General features: G+C 41.4%; 2 protein-coding genes across 4 annotated transcripts in view; both read right to left on the bottom strand.

The window, feature by feature from the left end:
• Positions 1–25,146, bottom strand: part of CRYBB2 (crystallin beta B2) — a 370,816-nt gene that overhangs the window by 17,853 nt on the left and 327,817 nt on the right. Inside the window, exons 1-2 of one of the 2 annotated variants that reach the window (XM_066603899.1) lie at positions 11,332–11,403; positions 4,666–4,740 (exon numbers count right to left, since the gene is read on the bottom strand). In XM_066603899.1, the coding sequence (XP_066459996.1) occupies positions 4,666–4,719 (54 nt within the window). In that variant the 5' untranslated portion in view covers positions 4,720–4,740; positions 11,332–11,403. Of the gene's footprint in view, positions 1–4,665; positions 4,741–11,331; positions 11,404–25,146 lie in introns of those variants that run through there. The other variant, XM_066603898.1, reaches the window with a different exon arrangement.
• CRYBB3 (crystallin beta B3) overlaps positions 18,318–25,146 on the bottom strand; it is a 205,900-nt gene continuing 199,071 nt past the window's right edge. For both annotated transcript variants that reach the window (XM_066603893.1, XM_066603896.1), the window contains 2 exons: positions 20,414–20,556; positions 18,318–18,577 (listed from right to left, as the gene is read on the bottom strand). In XM_066603893.1, coding sequence (XP_066459990.1) covers positions 18,358–18,577; positions 20,414–20,556 — 363 coding nt within the window. In that variant the 3' untranslated portion in view covers positions 18,318–18,357. The remainder of the gene's footprint in view (positions 18,578–20,413; positions 20,557–25,146) is intronic.

Genomic DNA, 25,146 nt, shown 5'->3' with positions numbered 1-25,146 from the left:
TTAAATGGCTTATCTAGAAATACTAGAAATCTACTGTAAAGCCCAATTTACACGCACAGATGATCTCTCAAAATTTGTTTAAAAGATAAGGAGAATGAGCGATCATTTTGCATAAAGTACTAATGGGCACTAATGACCATTAGTACTTTATCAGCTTCATTTGCATGCAAATGAGCCCCTGGGAGCTGTTACAGAACTTGGCAGGAGAAAACAATGTAATCTCTAGCTCCCATGTAGACAAAAGCCTGCGGGCTGTTTTCAGCGAGGGGCTGCACAGAGAATACAATGTTATCTCTAGCTCCCAGCGTGCAGTCTGAATGATTTTTATGCTGAACTAAAAATCATTGTTCAAACGAAAAGTGAACAATGGTAGCATTTACACACAACAATTATTGTTGAAAAGCCATCATTTTAATAAATTTTGAGCGATAATTGTTGCATGTAAAGGGGCCTCTAATGTGAGAACATTTTGTTTGGGTTAATGAATAAACAAAAAGATATTAATTGAGTTGCAAATACATCTCATGAATCCTGTAGCTTTCTTGTGGTGATTGTGTTTCAGATCAGAGGAATATTTAAGACCATGAGGCTAATATCTATGTGAGATACATAATTAATCTAGAGGTGTTGAGAGGTCTCTAGTGAAAAACTATGAGCAGAACCCAATAACATTGGTGTGTATATTCAGTGGGTTTTGGGGTTTTATATTTCTCGAAGAAATTAAAAATAATGTTAAATGTTGCTGCCAGGGGAATATTTGGCATCGTGGAGTGTAAGATATATGGAAGTATGTCACAATCAATGGCTAAGGACCATCCATTGAGGTTTGAGACAGGATTATGTTTACTATACGATGGCTATGTTGGAAAAACCTATAAACATGGTTCAGTGCCTGCTCCTGGCACATGTTCGATGAATTTTCTACCTCCTCACTAGTTTAACTGCCAAGACATACATGTTCAGGCAATGTGAGAGTCATAGTACTGCAGTCATACTGTACCGATATGAATAACAGATTGACAGAATCTTTCCACCAGCTGCATTATACCCAGCACATCATTTGGGTACAGCACAAAATATCAGCCTGGTCGCAACCTTTGATACGGTTTTTGTTCTCATCGAGAAATCTAAATCCCACCCCTCGCTGAGTATACACAGCAAATTACATTGGGTTCTGCCCCATAGTTTTTCACTAGAGACCTCTGAACATCTAACTATGATCACCTTGCATTAAAGAGCACCTTCCATGCTTCCACCTACGTGGCATGCTTTGCACCTTTTCATGCCAGTATAATAAGGGAACTGATCTTCGCTCAGCCGTGGTTCAGAACTGTAGCAGGTGTGACCTTTCTTATCTCAGGAAGTAATACATTGCAGCACCGATGATATGCAAGGCTGCGAAGGCCCAGCATCATCAGGATTTTGGAAGAGAGGACAGGAGAGAGTATTTTTATGCCAGTGTTCACTACCATACTCCCTGTAACTACCAATTGTGAATACATATATCCTGTTCGCCAGATAACCCATTGAGGGTCACTTTAATAGCTAGCAAGTATTGTACAGTTTTGATGCGGTGTCACAAGATCACACATTATTATCTTATCTTCTATATTTACATGACAAGTCCAGCTTCCTGTTTCCTTTGCAAATTATGAAGCTCAACCATTTCATTATCATTTCCTGACCTTTTTTCAGCAAACCATATTAATACTGGAGAACGTATGAAATTAACCCAATGCAACAAAGGTGCATGCTGAAACACACCTAGAATCGTGTATGCACAAAGCAAAACCATTCTGTCCTTCTTCAGCTGGATGCTCTAAAAAAGTACCTAGAATTTACAATTACAACATATTGTTTAAAGGGGTTGTATCAGAATTACAAATTCTCCTCTATCCAAAGGGAATCAACTTGCTGATTAGTGGGAGACTCGCTGCTGAGACCCACACCGATCCTGTGTCCTCCGTCCTCCTCACTGCTGGTTTACTGTAACCCCGTGGTAAGGAGAATCAATGAATGGAGCTCGGTCGCTCAAACATGCTGTCGCTTCATTCATTTTCAAAAGGACTGCGGAGATAGCCGAGCCGCTAGCACTCGGGTATTTCCATCAACTGCATTGAAATGAGTGGAGCGCTGACTGTACATGCTCAGCCAGCGCTCCAATCACAGTGACATCACTTCAAGACAAGAACATGAGGAGCTCTGTTCTCAGGATTTGTGGGGGTCTTAGCAGTGTGATCCCCACCTGTCAGCAAGTTATCTTCCCTGTGGAACCCTTTTAAATGTAGGTAGTAGAGATGAGCGAGTATACTGGCTAAGGCCAATTGCTCGAGAGAGAGAGAGCATTGCCCTTAGCGAGTAACTGCCCGCTCGAGAGGAAAGGTTCGGGTGCCGGCGGCGGGCAGGGAGCTGCGGGGGAGAGCGGGGAGGAATGGAGGGGAGATCTCTCTCTCCCTCTCTCCCCCCCGCTCCCTCCTGCTGAATGCCGCTACTCACCGCTCCCCCGTGCCGGCATCCGAATCTTTCCTCTCGAGCGGGCAGTTACTCGCTAAGGGCAATGCTCTCGAGCAATTGCTCTTAGCGAGTATACTCGCTCATCTCTAGTAGGTAGTTCATATACAATAAAGTGGAGGCGATTCACCAACATGGTGACAAATTACCTAATTAAATATTTGTTGATATACACAAGATAAAACTCAGCCAATTGATGATTTTGGCAGGACTAGCCAAATATGTGTATTGGAGCCTGGTGACAGATGCTGGGCAAAGGAAGAATTTGGGCATGGCCCTTTGTTCTGGTGAAAGCGAGGTTTGACTCCCACTGAAAAAATATGCACACTCAGCCACGCCATGCATGCATGTTTTTGGTTAACTGGAGAAACCACTGTCATTCAAAGAACCATTTTCATGTGTATGGGCAGCATTAGACTGAATATGAATAAAGAATAGGTATGAGCTACTGCTGTTGTACCTAACTACTGTAATTTCCATGCAGTCTTCACGACGGTGAATTAATGTGTAGCTGTACTGCCGTAATTCCATGCACATAGTTTAATTAATATCACATATCTTTACTAGTTCTCTGCTTACTTCTCTTTTTATATCTCCAACTTGCGTATTCTGTAAGGAATGTCACTTCATATCGCCAAGTAACCGGTTGGAATTATTGTCAAGATGACAACCAATGCTACACATCAAGGTCTGTATGCTGTATAATGGATTGCTTCTCAATCCCAGTTATGTTCTTTAGGTGCCTCTACTGCAATTTTTAATTTTAGATTGTACTATTTAATAGTTCCACCTTATTAATATGCCAATTAAAAAGAACCTTTCTAGTTTTCAAGCAAACTTAGTTCTTCTAAGACACTTTGTAATTTATAGTATCCAGCATTTTGGCATAGAAGAGTGCCTCAGTCATACTAAAGAGATTGAACGAGTGACCTTTCTCTTCTCCCAAGCACGGCCACAAAGCTTAAAAATTAGATTTTGGATATCTTGGCCTATTGTGACCTTTTCCCATTTAGACACCCTACATATAAATGGTGTTGGAAGTAAAGGTAGTCTTAAAGTGAATGTCCACCAACAGAAATAGCAACCGGTTACATGATCACCATTGGACGCTATGGCGATTGCATAGTGTGCCTATGTTGTCCGTTGATCAGCCCGCTTATATAGAGTGAATGAAACTGACCATGCTATACAAATAGTGTATAGCGCCATAGCGACGTACACTATTTACGTTGAGTGTTGCCAATCATGTTGATCGCTGCATCTGAATGAGCACCGTTTGGTTTTCTTAATCTAAATAAGTTTAAAATTATGTGCCGATTAATTTTTTAAGACATCTTTGGAATACTTGAAGCTCTGTTTTTTCTGATACAGATTTCTGAATTCCCTGCTCAGATGTAGATTTAAATGATGACATTTTGACTACCAGTAGTCACCACTAGGGGCAGTTTAGGATCTTGCTGCATACAGTTTAGATATTTAATTCAATTATTAAAGGAGTTGCCCGGGATATTTTTTATTTTTTTATTTTTTTTTATTTATGACCTCTCCTCAGTACAGGTCATTGATAGATGATCAACGGGGGTCCGCCACTGGGGATCCCCACCAATCAGTTGATTACAAGTGCGGCTGTCACTTCAGGAAATGCAATAAGCAGATCGTGCTTACCATAGCAGTGTAGTTAGTATTTGGTATTGTAGGCGCTGCTTTCCTTAGTGACAGAAGTGCCGGTAATCAGCTGATCGCCAGCAGACAGGTCAGCAATAGAAAAAAAGAATCAAAAAGTCCCGCAAAACTCCTTTAAACAGTATTCAGTAATCTTTTAAGCTCCCTTTAATGGTGACTGCAGGCAGCTAGAATGTTATCATTTAAGTCCATTAACCGCTATAAAGGTATATTTAGAAATTAATCTGCAGAAACTAGTGGATCTAAAACGGCAGAGTTATGAAAGCTGGAAGTTTATGTTAAGGAACAGGCAAGAAACATAATATTAATAATAGAATGGATATATACTGCAGAAAAAGGTGATATTTCTGAGCAAAACATTTTTTTTTTTTATATATGATGGGATGCTGGGTTATTAGAGATGGAAATATCTCATGCATTCTGACTCCTAATCTGTATAGGAGTCTACAGAACCCGGTTTCCTGCACACACCTTTGAGTTAGGTTGCTGTTGTTTGCTGGCTGGAGACTGATGGTCAGATGCCATTGTTACGCTGGTGTTTTGTTCCTGAAAGACACAATGAGAGGAGACAAAGTCATATTCAATACAAGTAAGTGCTGTCTGGCCTATTCTTATTTGGTTGCAAAAACATTTAAGATACAACTCTTGAAAACGGCAAACTTCACTGCTTATGGCCCAGGCCGACGGTCGGGTAAACGACTGCACGAGTGCTGGCGTCACCGCTAAGGTCATTAGCAGAGGCGTAACTTGAAGCTCCCGGGCCCCAATGCAAAACCTGTAACAGGGCCCCCAGCTATAATGCTTTACTCACAGTACTGGGTTCCCTATATAGAGAAGAGAGGCCTTATGGGCCCCCCAAGGCTCCTGGGCCCGGGTGCAACCACACGCCCTGCATCCTCTATAGTTACGCCCCTGGTCGTTAGCGCTCGTGCAGAGCATTTAGACAAACGGACTTTGCCGCTAGATTCCTGGGTTCTCGCAGGCTTCTTGCTTAGCACTTCACCTTCTATGTGAAGCGCTGAGCAGGGAGCATTTACACAGAACAAGAAACCCCGGGATCCAGCGATTAGTTTTTATGCTGAATTTTTTTTTATTCATTTATTTTTTTAATTATTTTTTTGCATTTACACTGCACGATTATCGCTCAAATTCGTTCGTTTGAGCGATAATCATTGCGTGTAAATGGCCCATAAGTCATTGTGTGATGGATTAGTCGGGGTGTTCATAAATGGGTAGCTGGACCATTTCTTGGCTATAGATTTAGCTGAAAAATCCTTAATAATAGGTTGATGTTGTATAAAATACAAGTTCTCATTGAAAAAGATGAATTAACAATTTCTCTGTCTGTTAAAGGAAGTCAGATGTCTGCTCTAAACTGATAGCATAGCCTCAAGACTAGGCCTGTGACTCCTTGTTTCATAGCTGAACTCCGCCAAAGTTTCCATAAGTTATACTTTAATTCCTCATTAAATAGGTCCTTTTATGAATTGTTAATTAATCACTATGGATTGTAAAGCAATAAATTAGCACCATGCAACCTAGTAGATAAATAACACAATGGTGACACCCATGTTTACCTTTCCTTCTTCGCACATGTCCATACTAGCTTCCAGCGAGCGGGTCAACTATGAGCGCCTGACCTCAGTAAAGCTTAATATGTACACGAGGTCTCCCCGGGTTGCCCACATAATATTAAATAATGAATACAATGTATCCTTTCTATTTGTTTAAACCATAAATAAAGAAATACAAAACGTGACTACGCTGTAAAGGCAAAACAACAGGTAGATCTGTTTGAGGGAATGTCTATTGAGGCAGATTACAGTAATTGTATCCAGTTTTTCATTTCTGATTTTTTTTTTTTTTGAGCACTTTTTTCTTTTCAATGTCATTTGAATGCTGCATTTGTACATAGCGAATGATAATTTTAAGCTTTTAACCTATTATTGCAGCAGCATAGACGCCATACTGATCTTGTATAATAAAGCCAAATCACATTAGTGCGCCATGCCTGTATAACAACTGCAAAACAAAAAACAGAATAGCCTTGCTTGTGATGCTCTGTAAAATCCATTGAAGAAGTGAATGAGTTCTACCACTATGGCTCCAACTAGTGGTCAATTAGATATCTGCAGTTAAATAGCCCTAGCATAACAATACTACATACAGCTATACCTCAATTGTGGACTGGCTGCTAGTATTGTCATGTGTTCCAAAAAGGGAATGTATTAGCAAACCATATAATCTAGAAAAACAATCTTGAATGACTATCCTACCATCACAGCTCAGCGCTCTGACTACCAGAGCATAATCTCCTGGGTAGGTTTCCGTTTATACAAGTACCGGCATACTTCATTCAGTCTGTTCACTATTAGTTGGATTCCGTTTATTTGTGTACACTGTAGATTTTCTTAAGGATAAGTATTACAGAGATGTTCTGACTAGGGAGTGGGAAACCTCATGATTTTAATCCCAATTAGAAAAAAAACCCCAAGAATTAAGCAGATCTTACCCGTATGCCAGTACCCGCTTGTTCCAGTAAAGGGCCTACAGCTCCTGGGTACATTTATACTGAACGAGGATAGGAGAATAGTGCCAAGATTATTTACAAAATAGTTCCAGCGTGATGCAAAGCGATAATACTGGATTACAGCTCTGATGAAAACCCAGCTCTGCTGATGCACAGCCCGTATTGTTTTAAGAAGCAGAGTTGGAGAATTATTTCATTAGCTTTCACATTCGGCTGACCCAGTATTGTTTGGTCTGTTGGTAGGGAGATTTGAACTTTGCATGCATCAGCCCTCTGAATGCCAAGACCTGGAACATCTCATTTGGTCATTTATGCCAGCCAGCCTTGCTTCAGGGGTTTTAGAGCCAATGATTCTATTCTGTATAACATCCTATACCTAGTATAGGTCAGGAATCTGAATTGGTTGGGAGATCTCACTCGGAACATGTTCCTAATATTATGAATTGGAATGACTGAAAAAGATTTAAAAGAGACATAGAAGTCACCCAAAATTATAGCAAAGAGGAAATAGGATGCACTGATTAGTGGACAGTAGCCAATATGATCCTTTTGTGAGGGATGCTGGAAAGAGGCACAATAAGACACATTGGGGCACTTTAATGTATATTACTGTACCAGTATGGAATTTTAGTGTAGCATACGTCATATTTATTAACACATGTTAAGAACACTGACATAATTTTGTTGATATATTCATGCTCCATTCCTTTGCTTTTACCTGCATTGGAAAATTTTTATATTTCCGTTTTGGTAGTGGAAAAGTATGATGCAACCCAATATTGAAGCCGCGCCATGGAATAGATGTTCAAATTTGGAAACTTGTGTCCGGTTGCAAACACTTTTAAGGGTGCGTTCATGTAACGTTACTGCCAATAGCTTCATGATCTTGCCAAACTTACTGGCAAGATCATGGCTCCATTGACTGCCGCAGCAGGGCAGTGTGTCAGCCACAAGCGTTTTTTGTTATGTGGAAACACACCCTAAGGCCTCGGTCAGACGAGTGTGTTTTTTGTGCACCTAGGTTTGCAAAATAAATCTCATCTGTTAGAACCATTGGTTTTCTACGAAGTGTTCACATGTCCGTTTTTTAGAGGCGCAAAATACTCGCACTTGCAAAAGATAAGACATGCATGCCTAAAATGCGCACCTGTAAGGTCCGTGCTACGCGTAAAAACATTGTGTGATGTTACAAAGGTGACAGGGGATGAGGGGACTCCCGGAGGGTTCTGTTAATCCCCGCGGGGAGTCCCCTCATCACTGAACACTGTAACAGCACTGTCACAGTGTTCAGTGATGAGGGGACTGCAGCTGGGACGAAAGAATCCCCTGCCACAACTGTCATAGAGGAGCGCGATGCCATCCCATTGCTTTCAATGGGGCCGACATTGCTGCCGTCCCATTGAAAGCAATGGGTTGAAGGCAACCCCTGCAGTGATGATTTTCAGGGAAGGGCTTGAAATATAAGCCCTACCCCAAAAATCATCCTTAGTTGTAGAAAAAAAAAATCATAACTCGCCTAGAAGCACTGTCCAGCTCTTTTCCCCATCCCTGGCAGTCGTCTTCTGTATTCTAGTGGCCAGGGATTGAAAAGTCCCCACCTCCAGAAAGCACTGCCTCTGATTGGCTGAGTGCTGTGACCTGTGACCAATCAGAGGCAGCACTCAGCTGTCATTCAATGGGAAAGCAATGGGATCGCATTGCGCTCCTCTGTGACAGCTGTGGCAAGGGATTTTTTTGTCCCCGCTGCAGTCCCCTAATCACTGAACACTGTGACAGGGCAGTGATGAGGGGACCTTCGTGGAGCAGCTGCGCTTCTACAAGCACAGCTGCTGCAGTGAATGGGCATCTGAAACTTTGCCAGTTGAAGGTCTGAACACACTATTTTGCATATATGTAAAAAAAGCTTCGGTGAAGCGCATTTTTTTTTGCATGCATAGGTGCGCAAGAAAGCACGCTCGTTTGACCAAGGCTTAAGGTTGCCTTTACACAAGTGAGAAAATTGTGTGAGATTTGTGTGTTGTAAGATGCACAAATCTCGCACAGATATTAACTCCATTCTTTTGAATGCTGTCATACGCATGAGCGATGTTCCTGCATGGCACCGCAATGCGATGCCATGCAGGAAACAAATTGCAGCATGTTTTTTCTTTCTCGCATCGCAGCGCCCATTGATTTCAATGGGGCCAGCGGCAGCATCATAAGGACTCGCATTGAAAACAATCGGAAAAACTCTGCTATCCTCCACCGCAGCTGTTAGCCGCTGCGGACGATTGCTTCTTCCCCGAAGTTTCGACTTGAAAACATCTTGTGTTCGCAGGGAATTCACATGGTGGGGAGTGCAATATGGGGGTAGGCTTCACGGCCCATATCACGCTTGCCAGTGAGAAGTTAGCCTAAGGCTGGATTCACATTTTCACGCACAAATTCCGTCTGATAGCAATATGGACAGAACTCGCACATAAAAAATATTTATTTCAGTCTATATATTCAGATGATTGACTTTTCTCTCAGACTAATCGTCTGAGATAGAAAAATTGCCGCGTACTTCGCCCATTATTTTCAATGGGATCTTCAAAAAACTTGCATCATACTCACATGCATTGCATTTTGCACAGAAGTGCAATGCGATTTTGACCATTTTAGCTATTAGAAGCACAAGCAAATTTGTTTGAAAATCACATGTACATAAATGCAAAGTGTGTTTCTAGCAAAATGCATCATGATCGCAGGTAAAAGTCACAGATTTATTAGTGCGATGTGAGTCAGAGCTTTTCAGTTCAATATCGCTCGCCTGTGTGAATAAAACTGCACAACTATTAATTATACTAACTGCATAAAAGGTTCCTAGTGTATATTTGGCCCATATGTTTTCATCAAAATATGCTCTGGGAATCTTGTATTTTTATGCAGTTAGTATGAACCACAGTTGATGCTGTTGACAATCATTCATCATGTTTTTCCACAGAGATATATGGGAACATCAAAGACAGGTTCTCGGCTGTCTTACTTGCCCCCTTTTACTATTTCCATCTCCCGTTAAATTGCTTCTTGAGTTGTTGCTTTGCTGCAAAACTTGGCCTACAGTTAAATCTCAGGCAGATGTACAAATGATTAGAGGTGTGATGTGGTTAGATGAACGGTCTTGCCATCTGAAGCTTTAAAAGTGTTTCCCCCCCCCCCCTATAAAAAAGCTCTCAAAGGCTACTTATATGTATTGGATCTCTTTCTTTCGCTTATGCAGAGCTTGTTGACCACTAGACATGCCTCTATGACACGAGATTTTGTCAACTTAACAGAATTAGAGATGGGGCGCATTATTGGAATGCGAGAAGCGGGAAAGTTGTGTCAAAGAATTGCCCACCACCAAGGCCATTCTGACCAGACTGTTAGGAGGTGTTAGGAACAGTGGATGCGTGAGGGCATGCACACAAGGCGACCAGGCTCTGGATGCCCTCGACAGACCACCAGTAGAGAGGATTATCTGATCGTCTGACAAGCACAAGCAGCTCCAACTGTTTCGTTGTCCACCATCCAGAGACAGGTGGCACCATGGTTACAGTCCACTGTGTTTGTCGGAACCATTTCCAGGCACTTGGCTGAAGCAAGGGCGTAACTATAGGGGATGCAGAGGATGCGGTTGCAATCGGGCCTACAAGCCTTAGGGGCCTCTTAAGGCATCTCTTTACCATATAGAAAGCCCAGTATTCTGAAAAAAGCATTATAGTTGAGGGCTCTGTTACAGATTTTGCATCGGGGCCCGGAAGCTTCAAGTTACGCCTCTGGGCCACTGAAGCACATTTTGTCTCACAGCATCCATTACATGTACTGCCTTTGACTCCCAACAATCTTCGCCTCCATTTGCAGTGGTGTTTTCGGCGACAATTCCAGATTTAGATTGGGCACGGACGACAGTCATGTTCATGTCTGGGGTGGGTATCTCAATCCTGCCTTTGCTGTGGAGCTGCACAATGCCCCAACTGCTGGTGTGATGGTCTGGGGGCCATCACATATGACGGTCACCACTAGTAGTGGTATGAGGGACAATGATAGCTCAGCGATATGTTCAAGACATCCTGCACTCACAGCAGGGCTTCCAAGAGGCATTTTTTAGCAGGATAATGTTTGGCTGCACACACAAGGGTGTCACAGGAATGCCTCCACAACATTGCCACACTTCCATGGTCTGCCTAGTCACCAGATTTATCACTAATAGAAAATGTATGGGACCATCTGGAATGCCGACTTCGACAGCCTATGAGTTTGTACGATCTGGAGGCTCAGTTACAGGAAATGTGGACCAATATGCCACAGGATCGTCACCTGAATGCCTCCATGTTTACCCATATCACATCTTACATCCAAGCTACAGGTGGCCCAACTCTGTTTTTTCAGAGTTAATAGACTTTATCAATGCCAAGTATTCCTGACTTATACCAAATCTTTATCCCCCTGAGTGGGGTCTATGCGGCAGGAATGTTGCCAAAACTTAAAGTTGACTTTCAATAAATATTTTTAAAACCTAAAGTTTGATTCAATTCCAATAACTCCTTCTTGGACATTCATAGGGATACCAAGATGCTTGTTTATAAAGTTATTGTCCTTCCAACCTTGTTATATGCCTGCGAAACGTGGACCGTCTACAAACGTCACTCTCAACTCCTGGAACGATTCCATCAGCGTTGCCTTCAGAAAATCCTGCAAATCTCTTGGGAAGACAAGTGGACAAATATCAGCGTTCTGGAAGAAGCAAAGACCACCAGCATTGAAGCAATGATCCTTCACCATCAACTTTGCTGGACTGCCCATGTTGTGCAAATGCCCAATTACTGTCTCCCAAAGCAATTACTATACTCTCAACTCAAGAACAGAAAACGAAATGTTGATGGACAGCAGAAGAGATTTAAAGATGGGCTTAAAACTAACCTTAAAAACTGTGGCAGAGACATTGAGAACTGGGAAGCCCTGGCCCTCGAGCGCTCAATTAGGGGGTCAAGCATTACCAACAGCACTGTGAATTTCGAAGAGGCATGAACGGATAGTGAAAGGGAGAAACATGTTAAGAGGAAAGCACGTCAAGTCAATCCTTGTCAGGACTGTCTTCCATTTGGAAACTGGTGTCCCCACTGCGAAAGAACCTGCGGATCAAGAATAGGTCTCTATAGACACCTACAGATTCACCACTAACCCACTATACTGGGAAGGCAATCATGCGATAGCCTATGATGGTGTGTGTGTGTGTGTGTATAATATATATATATATATATATATATATATATATATATATATATATATGTGTATGTATGTATGTATGTATGTATATATGTGTGTGTGTGTGTGCATATGTATGTGTTTGTGTGTGTATATATGTGTGTGTATGTGTGTATATATAATTATATATAATATATATATATATATATATATATATATATATATACATACATACACACAACAGCGTCTATAAGACAACTTGGCGAGCACAGTTACAGCTCTACCCTACCTTTAAGTAATACAGTCACCATGTAATAGTCAGATATCAGCTCTACATAGTTATGCTGATTACAGTGCGGTTACCTATAGCCATCACAGATAACATATTCTCTGATTGGAGTCTTTCTTCTTTCCTTTTCTTCTATCTGGGTCCAGACTGCCATGAAGACTTGTTTCAGCCATGACCCATCTGGGTGCCCCCTCTCCAACCCATGACTACCCCCAATGTCCTCCTTTGGCCTCTAATAGACCCGTTACAGTCCACACAGGTCTGTCGTTACCTGAGACTCCTCCCAACAGTGTTGAACTTCATTATGTATGGGTCATGCTGACAGTGCACACTAGACAGGGAGAAGAGCCTGGATATGTTGCATTCTTGCTACCACTCTGTCAGCATGACCCACTAGTAACGAAGTTCAACACTGCTGTAAGAAGTCTTAGGGTCCCAGGCAACAGTAGCTTTTACTATTGTGAGGGCGGTCTTAAGTGGTTGAGCTCTATTATACTTCTAAATGTGATTACAGTTACCTCCAGTGATCACAGGTGACATTGTCTCGGATTGCAGCTGTTCTCCTTTTTTTTTTCTCTTGGTCCAGACTATCATTATGATTTCTCTCAGCCATAACTAATCAATGCACACTCTCCCATTTTGCCACTACCCCCAATGGGTGACGTTGGACTTGATTTGCAGTCCTACATTATCCATTAAGAGTAAACTGTGGGGGCTACCCATCTGACACATTGAGAGCAGCGGGAGCCAGACCCAAGAAGAGCCTGATCGGGTGAAGGAAAGGGAGTATGGAAAAAATGACCGTTAGAATCTTTGGGGTCACAGCTGCCTCTTAACCTAGGAAGAGAGAGGCCATTGCTAAGGGCCTGTGGGAGCCACTGTGGTATGAAATCAACTGTGCTGTGTGATGCTAGAAGTTTTAGTTAGTGAAGTTTAGTTAGAGTCCAGATGGGCAGGAATTTGCTTTGATTGTTGTACGCATTTTATTCTTGCCAGACTGCACCCCCAAATTGTGACTATATATAGATATATAAATATCCATAGAGACGGAAGACTGTATTCTTACAGCAGCTACAGTGCATTTGCATTTCATTAAACTGTCACTTGGAAATGTGTACAGAAGTGAACCTCCTGCTCCCTCCCCCTATACAAATGTGTGAGGAAGGAGCTCACACTGCTGCCGTTTCAGTTTGTTATTTCAACACCTTTGTGGTTATAGAGGGAGGAGATGGTCTTTAGCACACATCCTGTTGTGTGGTCTTTGTGAGAGCAGGAAAGCTTCAAACTGTGTTGCCATGGTATATAACAGATGAGATACCAGAAGCTGCCTTCTCTACAGATACAACAGCATTCTTACATACTCTCCATTAGAGCACAGCCCTATATTAATTCTCTACTTTATGATGGTTCAAGTTTTTTTTGGAAATGCCCCAGATGATATAAGTTAAATAATATCACATAAATGAAATGCATGTACTGTGTGTAGTTACTGAGACCCACAGAGATCTTAAAAGGGTTCATTGTTTCCAAAAAGAGTGCAATGCCTGTCCATAGACAAGCCAGGACATCCCTTTTAAGATACTACAAACCAAGGGAAGACTTACAAGAGATGGGCAAAGAAAGAAAGATCACTATCAAGGGTAACAAGCAACAACCAAAAAGTCAAATCCTTGTGAATTACTCCGAGGTGCAACACAGATCTTATCTCTGCTTTGATAGTGGGACTACTTGGGCGGTGGCATTGTGGCTTATCGTCAATGGTCATACAATACTTAGAGCACATTTAGACATTCCAGAACGCCAAATAATATTTAGACCTCAAAGCATGAACGGATGGGGAGATTTTCTTTTCTGCTTTCACATCAGTCAGGTTCTGGTCATAGTAATCCTTCTTTACTCTTTCTTAAAGAGTATAAGAAAAAATATATTTACCTTTTACTTGTTTCCTTATAAAAAAAAGCCCACAGTGCCATGCGGTAACCCAGTGGTATGTATGCCACTGGTGAAATGTTTTGCAGCCGTATTGAAGATCTGTGTGATAGAGCTCCCCAATACACCAGTGTGTATGTGGCCTAACACTAAGGCCGGTGTCACACAGGTGTAAGCGATTTACAGGGACATTTGCATTGCATATTTGCACATGCATGTGCATGTTTTACTGTACCTCTTGCACATAAATCGTGCTTCTGTTCATCGAAATGGGCAATTAATGTAATTAGTTCAATATGGGTTCCTTTCCTGCAAAAATGCACGGGAAGATAGAGCGTGCTATCATGAATTTTGTTGCGCAAACAAAATGCACATACAAAATAGGCTTACGTGAACGAACTCCTCAAAATCAATGGGTTCTATTCCCTGCGTATTGCGCACATAAATATTTTGTGCTTAATACCCTTTGTAAATACGTTCGTGTGAACCCGGCCTAATGCTTGTATACTGTGTAAATCCATTTTCCTGCAACTACATTTCACTTTGGCAGTTAGTTTGCGGCGTACAGTGCACTGCACTACTGCCCTCTGCTGGTCACATACATTTATTTCTTTTGTTGTTTTTGTGTAGTGCTAACCGACAGGAAGCTGCTACGTGCTTTTATTACAAAGTCTTATGAGTGCTTCAACAAGCAGTGTGCGCTGTTATATTATGTCACTTGTCATAATCTCCTTTAATTCTGCAGTTTGTCCTTCTGGACATATTCAATGTCATTCCGCTCATTTATTGCATGCAGCCATTAGAAGTGTCAGCTCTTTTTCTATACGGCTAGCTTGACTGCACCGTCTAGCAGCTAATTGTTATTACGCTTTGTTCTTTAACTCAGAAGTCGGACTGTTTTGGTTATTTTGCTGCGCGGCAGATGGACATTTTTTGTTTCTACTACTTATTTTTATATCCTCTGTACGTTCACAGGCTGGGATCTTCTCCGCTGTGATTATTTGCATATGTTGGGCGTTCACTTGCTGCCCTTCTTCTAGCTTTTTTTTTAATTCAAGAAAATAAAACGAACAATTGAACATAAAAGAACCGCTAGCTCTGTGCTAAACTCTGCTTTCTCTGGCTTCCATAGTGACATTGTTCATTTTGAAGTGTCCTGTAATCTTCACACATGTGGTTTTTATGTCATTTGTGTAGCAAAGTTTTTTTTTGGGGGGGGGGGGGGGTTTAGCATTTTTCTAGCAAAAGTTACGGGAAATATTGCATGGCAGATATGAAGGGAGCAATAGACCTTTTCTGATATGTTTTCATTGGGACAGTGTTCCCTGCCTTCACTTTTAGGAAAAGTTGTAAGGGCGCTGTTAGACTGGACAAATGTTGAGTGCATAAGCGTCCGACAGCCATCCTAATCACTATCAATCCAATGCTCGTCAGTCATTCAGTGAATGGAGATAGAATGAGCTGGAGATCTCTTCTGGCTTCCTGTCTCCATTCACTGTGAACAGGCAGTAGTTCAAAGATGAATGACTGCCTGTTTACACTGAGCGAGAACTTGCTCACTAGTCGTTAAATTGCAGTGAACTCTTTCTCACTTAGCACCGTCGGGTTCCGCTTTTATACAGGACAGCCATCAGTCAAAATTGCTTGTTTGTGCAATTTAAAAAAAAAAATTTTATTTCTTTTTTGGTTGATAGTTGCCCATATAGAAGTACCCTAATACAGCTTCATGGCCTGCAGACACTAGCTCTATTGACTAAATGTCCCATGATTCCTTGTCCAGGTATCGCATAAGGGAAGTGTGGCCAAGTTATATGCTTCAGGAGCTACAAAGATCAAGATGATTCTAGTGTCGGATGCTGGAGCTACCAATGCAGATCTTTTCAGGCACAGGAGAGGCGATAGCCTGTGCCCCTTGCAGCAGCTTGCATGTTACAGGCTGTGTGAAAACTCCAGTCTGCAGCAAGGATGGGCAGAGATACTATCAGAAGATCCATGGACGTGTGCAGTGTCCACAAGTATTACAGGTTTTTAGTTATCCTAGTTTTGTGTAGCACATAATCCAGTTTTTCCTGCAATAACATGTTATTTGAGGCTCACCCACTTGGTTTTTCATACATTGGCAAAGAAGAAGCTTGCTAGATGTATTTCCATGCAATGAACACAAACATCCATGCTGTTAGAGTAAGTTCACATGCCGCGGAATGGCTGTGAATGCATACCAAAATTCGGCAAAATGTACAGTACAATGTAAGTGAATGGAGTTCTAACAATTCCATTCACTCATAGCGGAAAAAATCTGCAGCGGAAATTAATCATGCTGCTGGTTTTCAAATCCACATGCACTGTGTATGAGGGGAAAACTGCAGATTTTCATGAGAATTTCATTTATTGCACTGCTGCAACTGAAATCGGCAGCAAAATCTGCAGTAAAGTTATGTGCAGATGTTGATGTGGATTTACTCTGCGATGTGTGATCATACCTTTACACACACTAAAATCTGGGCTGCTGTTTGTAAAATGGAGCTTGATGAGAGGGATCAGCCCTATTCTCATTTGCACAAGGAAAGACTAGAAGCAATAGGATGAAACTGAAAGGGAGGAGAGACAGATCAGATATTAGAAAAAGCCTTCTGACAGTGAGGGTGATCAATGAGTGGAACAGGTTACCCCGGGAGGTGGTGAGTTCTCCTTCAATGGAAGTCTTCAGAGGCTGGACAGACATCTGTCTGGGATGATTTAGTGTATCATGCACTGAGCAGGTTGGACCCAATGACCCTGGAGGTCCCTTCCAACTCTACCATTCTATAATCCTATGATTCTATGAGAAAGTGTTCTCATTGCTGTTGAGCCAGGTTTTCATGAATATGGTTGGTTTTTCAGAAAACTAGTTGTATTAAAAAACTGACTTTCTTGATCTGATATGTATGCTTTCCCCTCAATGTAGCTTGGTACTGCATTATTTAATGGGGGGGGGGGGGGGAAATGAAACGCTATGCAAAATAGCTGATGGTAACAGCATTTGTCTGATCATAGGGTGCTCCACTACGGTGGCCCATAGGGATATGGAAAAACATAAAGTGTCAGCTATACAGCAAGACACCTTCCCAATTTGTTACATCTGCTAATAGTAACGTTAGGGTAAAGTTTTAGCTTTAAATTCCAACTGCAAGATGGTGCTCAAAACTGATGTATATTATGAGAAATGGCGCTTACACGTAAGACTTCCAATTCCACAAGCTACAGCATTAATAGTAACAATTTGTTTTTGCAAAAGACCCGCTATACCTTAAACCATGAAGTATCAACAATGGCATTTGTCCGACAATCTACACATTTGTGCTGTTCCTACAAAAATACCACCAAATATATGAAAATAGTCAAAATTACAACACAAATACTTGTCAGCAGCGCTTAAGGACTGGACAGCAGACGTCTTGGTCATCAGTGTTGGAACAGCCCTGCGATTTGAAGCAACAGTTGTTTTTCTTCTTCATTAGTAAAAAGTCTGAAAATTCATAGTCTTAGAGCACAACCTTGTCGGAGACGTAAGAACCTGAAATACTGCCCCAAATAAAGGTTTGTTAGAAGGAAAAAAAATAGAGGCTGTCTTGCTTTGTAGTTGAAAGTTGAGTTTTTGGGGCCGCCCTACAACCCTCAGCAGTTGTTCAATTCTCCTGAAGCACCATTCCAGGGGAAATTCAATAAATATTACAATGCCCATTGATATCAATCAGCCAATTGTGCTATAAACGGGAACAAAATGCCATCCTTTCTGTTTTGGCAACCCTCTACTAACTCTGAGTGCTCTAATAGGGTGCTGGGTAATAAGTTATGTCTTTTGTGAAATCATCAATATAGTAGAACTGTCCCCTTTTACTTGATATTTTAGTCAACAAATAATAGATTTTGCCCATTTTGCCCTTTTTTTTAAAGACCGTACAACACCCACCTGACATAGATTTAGGTAATTCCACAAGAGTAGTGTAATAATAATGTTGTGTTAATTGAATGTCCAGCCGCTCTCACCTGTATATACTGTATGGGAAAATATAACAGAATGACTCAGTGATGCAGTAATCTTTATTAGAGATTACAGACTGACAAAATAAAGAGAAGTTATCAAGTTTGAAAATCATTTTACTCGTCTCTTCTTGCCGTGCTTGTCGGCAGAAGAGGGTGACGACTGATGAGTGTGCTTTGCTTTCCTTCAGCTACTGGCGGGGGCGGGAGCGGGGGCAGGTGCAGCTGCCGCGGCTGCTACTGGGGCTGGAACAAAGCAACCACGTTTGTGCCACTGCATGTCACGGATACGGCGAACTGACTGTATCTGAGGTTGGTTGGCTTCCCAGTCATTCCAGTGCCTGTATTCATTCTTCTCAAAGACATATTGACGACCTCTGTAGCCAGGGTATTCATACCCTACCCAACTGCAACAAAGAACGAACTCTGTTAAGTCTCACAATGCCCATACAGACATTACACTGCAATTTATGTACATCAGACATAAAAAACCTGATGGAAATTTCTTGGTACCATTTGTTAATTCTTCTCCTCATCATGGACATAACTGGGCTGGTCGTTTTGGGTAGTTTTCCATTAAAGGGGTATTCTAGTCAATATAATCTTGGCTATATGATGCATTAGTACTTATGGACTTCATTGTTGGGGTCTTCCATTAGGAATAGATTCTCATTCTCATAATTTAGAGATTATATGCTTTGCTCTGAAGGACATGATGCACTAATATATTACATAGGTGCCCAATGACTACAATGGGCACCATGTAATATAACCATTGTGCTACATGGGAAATTTGGATATACAAGCAGTTCGCCGTGTGCGAACAATTAGTTACTAAGGCTTTCTAGATGCCACAATCCAAACCATGATTAGCACAGCTGCCCCAGAAAAGGGATAGACAAGCCTTTACCCATTGCAATCCAATTTTGGATTCAAGGTTTCCTAGCGGGCTTTCTCTTTCTTCCATTATACAATGGCGCCATCTGCTTGCTAGAGCCAGTACTGCATTATGTGACATGCTGGAGAGGGCCCAACAACAAAGCGGCCAGAAATATACAGTAAGAATACCCTGCTAGACGTCTTCCAACATCGGAGCTGTACAACCTTCAATCAGAATGTCTTTAGACGTCAGATAGTGGATTGGAAACGGTTAAAGGACTTGTATAGGGTTAGAAAAACTTGACTGGCTTTTCCTGAAACTGCACCACATAGGTTATATGTGGTATTGCAGCTCAACTCCATTCAAGTGAATTCAGCTTAGGGTTCTTTTACACAGGATGATTGTCCCGATGATTATTGCTCCTATGCTTTCACACAGAGGTGATAATCATTCAGTGAATGGAGGTACAAGGCATCACACAACCTCTAAACAGGTGTGGCGCTGTTTTTGAAAGAAAATAGCTATATTTGTAATCGTGTAACTTTTTCTATAATATGAACATTGTGTATTGGTATTTTTTGAGGGGCACTGTCATGTTAAGATTTCAAGAAGAATCGTAAAGTGTAGATAAATTACAACGATTAATGGATGTGAAAATTGGTCAGGGCAGGTACAGAGGCCTTTGAACTTTGGTGCTAGTGGAGACTTATGAAATTGCAATGAATGGCAAAAAACACACAATTGGATCACAGACCTTTTTTTAAGGAAGACTGAAATGGTCAAAGTCTCCTCACAACTTGTATCACTTCTTACCCAGCCTTTCTATGTAAGGAATGACAGCCGCCGGTAATCAGCTGGAAAGTCATGGGTAACAAGGAAGAAGAGGCACGGTGCAACGTATGCATTTATGCAGACAAAAGCCGCAACTTTTCTTCTAGTGATTATGCTAAAATGTGTCACATTAAATCGTTTTTGAACTGGGATTCTCATCATGTTATTTATATCATGACATACAAACTTTGCAATTTATTGTATAAGGGATGCACTAAACGGAAGCTTAGTTTTAGCTTGAAACGCCAAAACGTTGTACTGTATATAGACTTTTATCCTGTGATGAAATACTAAAGTAGGTTCTGTTTGTATGGAAGTGCTGGACTTTCTTCTTCCTTGTTCCACTTCAATCTTAACTTTCCTCTTTGGACTTATGGATACTATTACAGAAATAATGATCCCCCCCAAAAAGGATGGATCACATTCTGGAGAAGCATTATTTATATTGTCATCAGGATGTGAAGTCAACATGAACACACATTGTAATAATAAGAAAAAAACTAGACAATATGTAGAAAAAAAAAGCCCTTACGTTCCATTGAGGACCTTAATACTGGCCACACGGTCCTGGAAGCCATGAGCCCACAGACTTGGTACATCATCATCCACAATTTCCATCTTCCTCCCATTATAACCAGCATTTTCAAATAGGTGGATCTTATGCTCAGCGCTGTCCTACATTTAGAAAATGCATTGACAATGTGAAAGTAGGTGGTCACACATAAATCATTTTCTTTTTTCAACATTTTTGAGCCAAATACTAAAAGAAAAGAGTAAGGAAACCCTAAGATGGAGATAACAAGTAACATGTAAATCATTGAGAAACTGTCAAAGTTTGGTTAAACCCATTGAAAACGTTCAGGCAAGTAATTAGTTAAATGATATTCAGGGGTGCACCTATAGTGGATGCAGTGGTAGCAATGGCAACTGGGCCCTGATGCCTGAGGAGGCCCAAAAGTCCACCAAGCCGTTCTGCTACATAAGTAGATACCAGTATTACAATTAGTATGTATATTAGACAACATACAGCAGGGGCAGCAAGAGGATCTGTCAGATCTAAAGAATAAGTTAATGAAGTGTAAAGCACATATTAGTGCGGTACATAAGAAATGAAAAACGTATCTTGGGCAGAATATTCACCTTAAGTTCTGAATAATGCAAAAATAACAACTGCCACTAAACAGAACTGAAAGATTATTGCTCTTGTATAAAATAACTATTTAAGTTAAGGAAAAAAATGTGGGTAAAAAAATAAAGAAATGTTCCAGTGTAAAATGTTCATCAACTATCCATCAGATGGGTCATCACTGTTCTATCCATAGAGGATCCCTGCTTATCCATTGACTGCTTCCATCATCACTGTTATATCCATAGAGGATCCCTGCTTATCCATTGACCGCTTCCCTCATCACTGTTATATCCATAGAGGATCCCTGCTTATCCATTGACTGCTTCCCTCATCACTGTTGTATCCATAGAGGATCCCTGCTTATCTATTGACTTCTTCCATCATCACTGTTATATCCATAGAGGATCCCTGCTTATCCATTGACGGCTTCCCTCATCACTGTTATATCCATAGAGGATCCCTGCTTATCCATTGACGGCTTCCCTCATCACTGCTAAATCCATAAAGGATCCCTGCTTATCCATTGACCGCTTCCATCATCACTATTGTATGCATAGAGGATCCCTGCTTATCTATTGACGGCTTCCATCATCCCTGCTAAATCCATACAGGATCCCTCCTTATCCATTGACTGCTTCCATCATCACTGCTAAATCCATAGAGGATCCCTGCTTATCCATTGACTGCTTCCCTCATCACTGTTATATCCATAGAGGATCCCTGCTTATCCATTGACTGCTTCCCTCATCACTGTTATATCCATAGATGATCCCTGCTTATCCATTGACTGCTTCCCTCATCACTGTTCTATCCATAGAGGATCCCTGCTTATCCATTGACTGCTTCCCTCATCACTGTTATATCCATAGAGGATCCCTGCTTATCCATTCACTGCTTCCCTCATCACTGTTCTATCCATAGAGGATCCCTGCTTATCCATTGACTGCTTCCCTCATCACTGTTATATCCATAGAGGATCCCTGCTTATCCATTCACTGCTTCCCTCATCACTGTTATATACATAGAGGATCCCTGCTTATCCATTGACGACTTCCCTCATCACTGTTATATCCATAGAGGATCCCTGCTTATCCATTGACTGCTTCCCTCATCACTGTTATATCCATAGAGGATCCCTGCTTATCCATTCACTGCTTCCCTCATCACTGTTCTATCCATAGAGGATCCCTGCTTATCCATTGACGGCTTCCCTCATCACTGTTCTATCCATAGAGGATCCCTGCTTATCCATTCACTGCTTCCCTCATCACTTCTAAATCCATAGAGGATCCCTGCTTATCCATTGACGGCTTCCATCATCACTGTTATATCCATAGAGGATCCCTGCTTATCCATTGACGGCTTCCCTCATCACTGTTATATCCATAGAGGATCCCTGCTTGTCCATTGACTGCTTCCCTCATCACTGTTATATCCATAGAGGATCCCTGCTTATCCATTGACGGCTTCCGTCAATGCCATACATTTTGAATGTGGTGGAAGAACAAATGCTCAACCACCACCCCATTTAAACTCCTCTTTGCAATCACTTGTGTGCGGGTGGGGGTGACACGGTATTCAAAGCCCTGCAATGTAACATTTACCACTCATGCAGTGGGTAGGTGATAAATAGTTTAGGCTGGAATACCAATTTAAAGGGAACTTGCTTCCAGGTGTAACAACAGGCAGCATGAACCCGCGACAAGTGTACACAGTGCGCCTGTGTATGTTTTACTCTGAAACGCTGTAGCATTTCAGACTTAACATAGTTTGAAGTTTGACTCAAAACAGAGCGCCGAGTCACAGGGACGGACCGCAGCGGCCTATTCTAACCTGCATCATGTAGACCAACAGTTCTGTCCCCTTTTGTGTATAGGGACAGAGCTGTCACTCTACAGTGTGGGTGGGATGAAGCTGGCGCGGCCCATCCCTGTGGCTCTGTGCGCCATTCCAAGTGAAATTTCAAAGTATGTTTATTTTTCCGAAATGCCACGGCACTTCAGAATAAAATATACACTGGTGTACTGTGCATACATATTACAGGTTCATGATGTCCGTGATTCAGGCAGCATGAATCTGGTGACGAGCTCCTTACAACTCCGAACATTTCAACATTGGCCTGTGTGAATTAATCAGGGATGGTTACTGTGAAATTATAAATTAAAACACAAAGACTTTGTCCCTCAAGGCCCAATGCACATGGATGGATTGTTGTTGTGGAATTCGCGGCCAGACGCCCACAGCAAATACCGCGGCAATGTCCGTCCATAGCATGCAATGTAAAATGATTCTTCCATGCACATGAGCAGAAATGGCTTGCGATTTCCGCTCGCGGTGGAAGAATCGTAGCATGCTCTATTTTTGTGTGAGACTCGCACGGATGGCTTCCATTACAAACAATGGAAGCCATGCGTCCCGCGGCGATTCCGAAATGTCAATTTTGAAATCGCCTTGGATCCACATCATTGACAGCCGACACATTCGCAGTGCATCCAAGACAGGTACGCGGGGGTCACTGGCCAGCAGAGGGTTGGATTTCGCTGCAAAATCTCACAGCCAGAATCCAACCCAGTCATGTGCATGCGGCCTTACTGTTCCATGCTTTGAGGAATTGTAATATATGCAATATGTTCTAAATTATTTGGTGGCCCAAATAACAAAATACATTTTTTTATTAAGTGCACTAGAGTCAGGGCCTTTCTGCTGTCTTTGGAGATAAGTGAAATTGCATCCCCCTCCCTGCATCATAGGGCAGGCATAGGGGTAGGGGACACCCACAGATAACAAAAAATATATAGTATAGTATTTATGTTCACATGTTATGTAAATCTGTTTAATACAAGTCCATAGCATTTATGAAAAAAATGATCACATACTGCAAAGAAATACTTATGTGCAGATAAATTGTGTGTATATATATATATATATATATATACTATTGCTATCCACACTCACTATATTAAACTTGTGCATTGTAGACCTACATGTGCATATTCCTGTGTGTATAGGAAGAAACACAATAAATAGATATGGTATCAGAACCAAGCTTTGCACATAAATACAGTATTCAAACAATGCTTACTACATAAATACTATATCAGAACCAATCTTAATTCATAAATACGGTACCAGAACGAAGCTTGGTATAAATATGGAATCAGAACCAAGCACAATAAGTAAATATGTAAATGAAAGCATATTTAGTAGATAAATACATCTGGTTCCAGCACAGTAAATAAGTAAGGTACCATAACTAAGTCCGGTAACTAAGCAGGGTACCCAAACAAAGATCAGTTCATAAATATGGTACAAACATAAAGTGCATTACATACATACTGTATCAGAAAGCTCAGCTTATAGGTATAGTTCTAGAACTAAGCCCAGAAAATAAATACAGTACTAGAAGCAACCTTAGTAAATATATTTGGCACCAAGAACCAAGCTCAGTAAATGTATTACAGTAGCAGAGACAAGCTCAATACATAAATATGGTGACAGAGCTATAATGAGCATATGTATACAGTACAAGAACCAAGCACCGTTAATAAATATGCTTCCAGAACTAAGCTTGGTACACGCAGTTAGGTCGAAAGATATTTGGACAGTGACACAATTTTCATAATTTAGCCTGTCTACACCCCACAATGGAAACTAAACTATCAAGATGTGATTGAATTGTAGATTTTCAGCTACAAATCAAAGTGTTTAACAAAACTTTGCTGAAAGATGAGAAGAAAAAAAAAGGGGTGGAGCATGTGCCTGGGGGCTTGAAGTCTATAAACCGATGTATTGGTTTAGGAGTTATTCTCTCTTCACCCTTTTCTTTTTATGGAAGCGAGAAATGCTCAATTTGGGATGAATACGAAAGGGTGCAGCCAGCCCAGGAAACTCACACCTTTCCAGGAGGACGTGAAAAAACACTCCTCTTCAGACAGAACACATCAGCGCTGGCTGTGAGTCCACAGCTAAAATACTGAGGAAGGAGTGCAATAGCCCCGAAAGGTGTTTATTTAATGCTGAATTTATTATTAACATGACGCCTCCCCTTCTTTAAGGAAAAGTTAAAAAAAAGTTATTGCGCCTACAACCGCTGGTTTCTTACCACTCCCTTCATTTATAAAAACTTTGGAATTACA

Source organism: Eleutherodactylus coqui, chromosome 5, assembly GCF_035609145.1.
Source record: "Eleutherodactylus coqui strain aEleCoq1 chromosome 5, aEleCoq1.hap1, whole genome shotgun sequence".
NCBI classification, from domain to species: Eukaryota; Metazoa; Chordata; class Amphibia; order Anura; family Eleutherodactylidae; genus Eleutherodactylus; species Eleutherodactylus coqui.
This window is presented reverse-complemented; position numbering and strand designations above follow the sequence as displayed.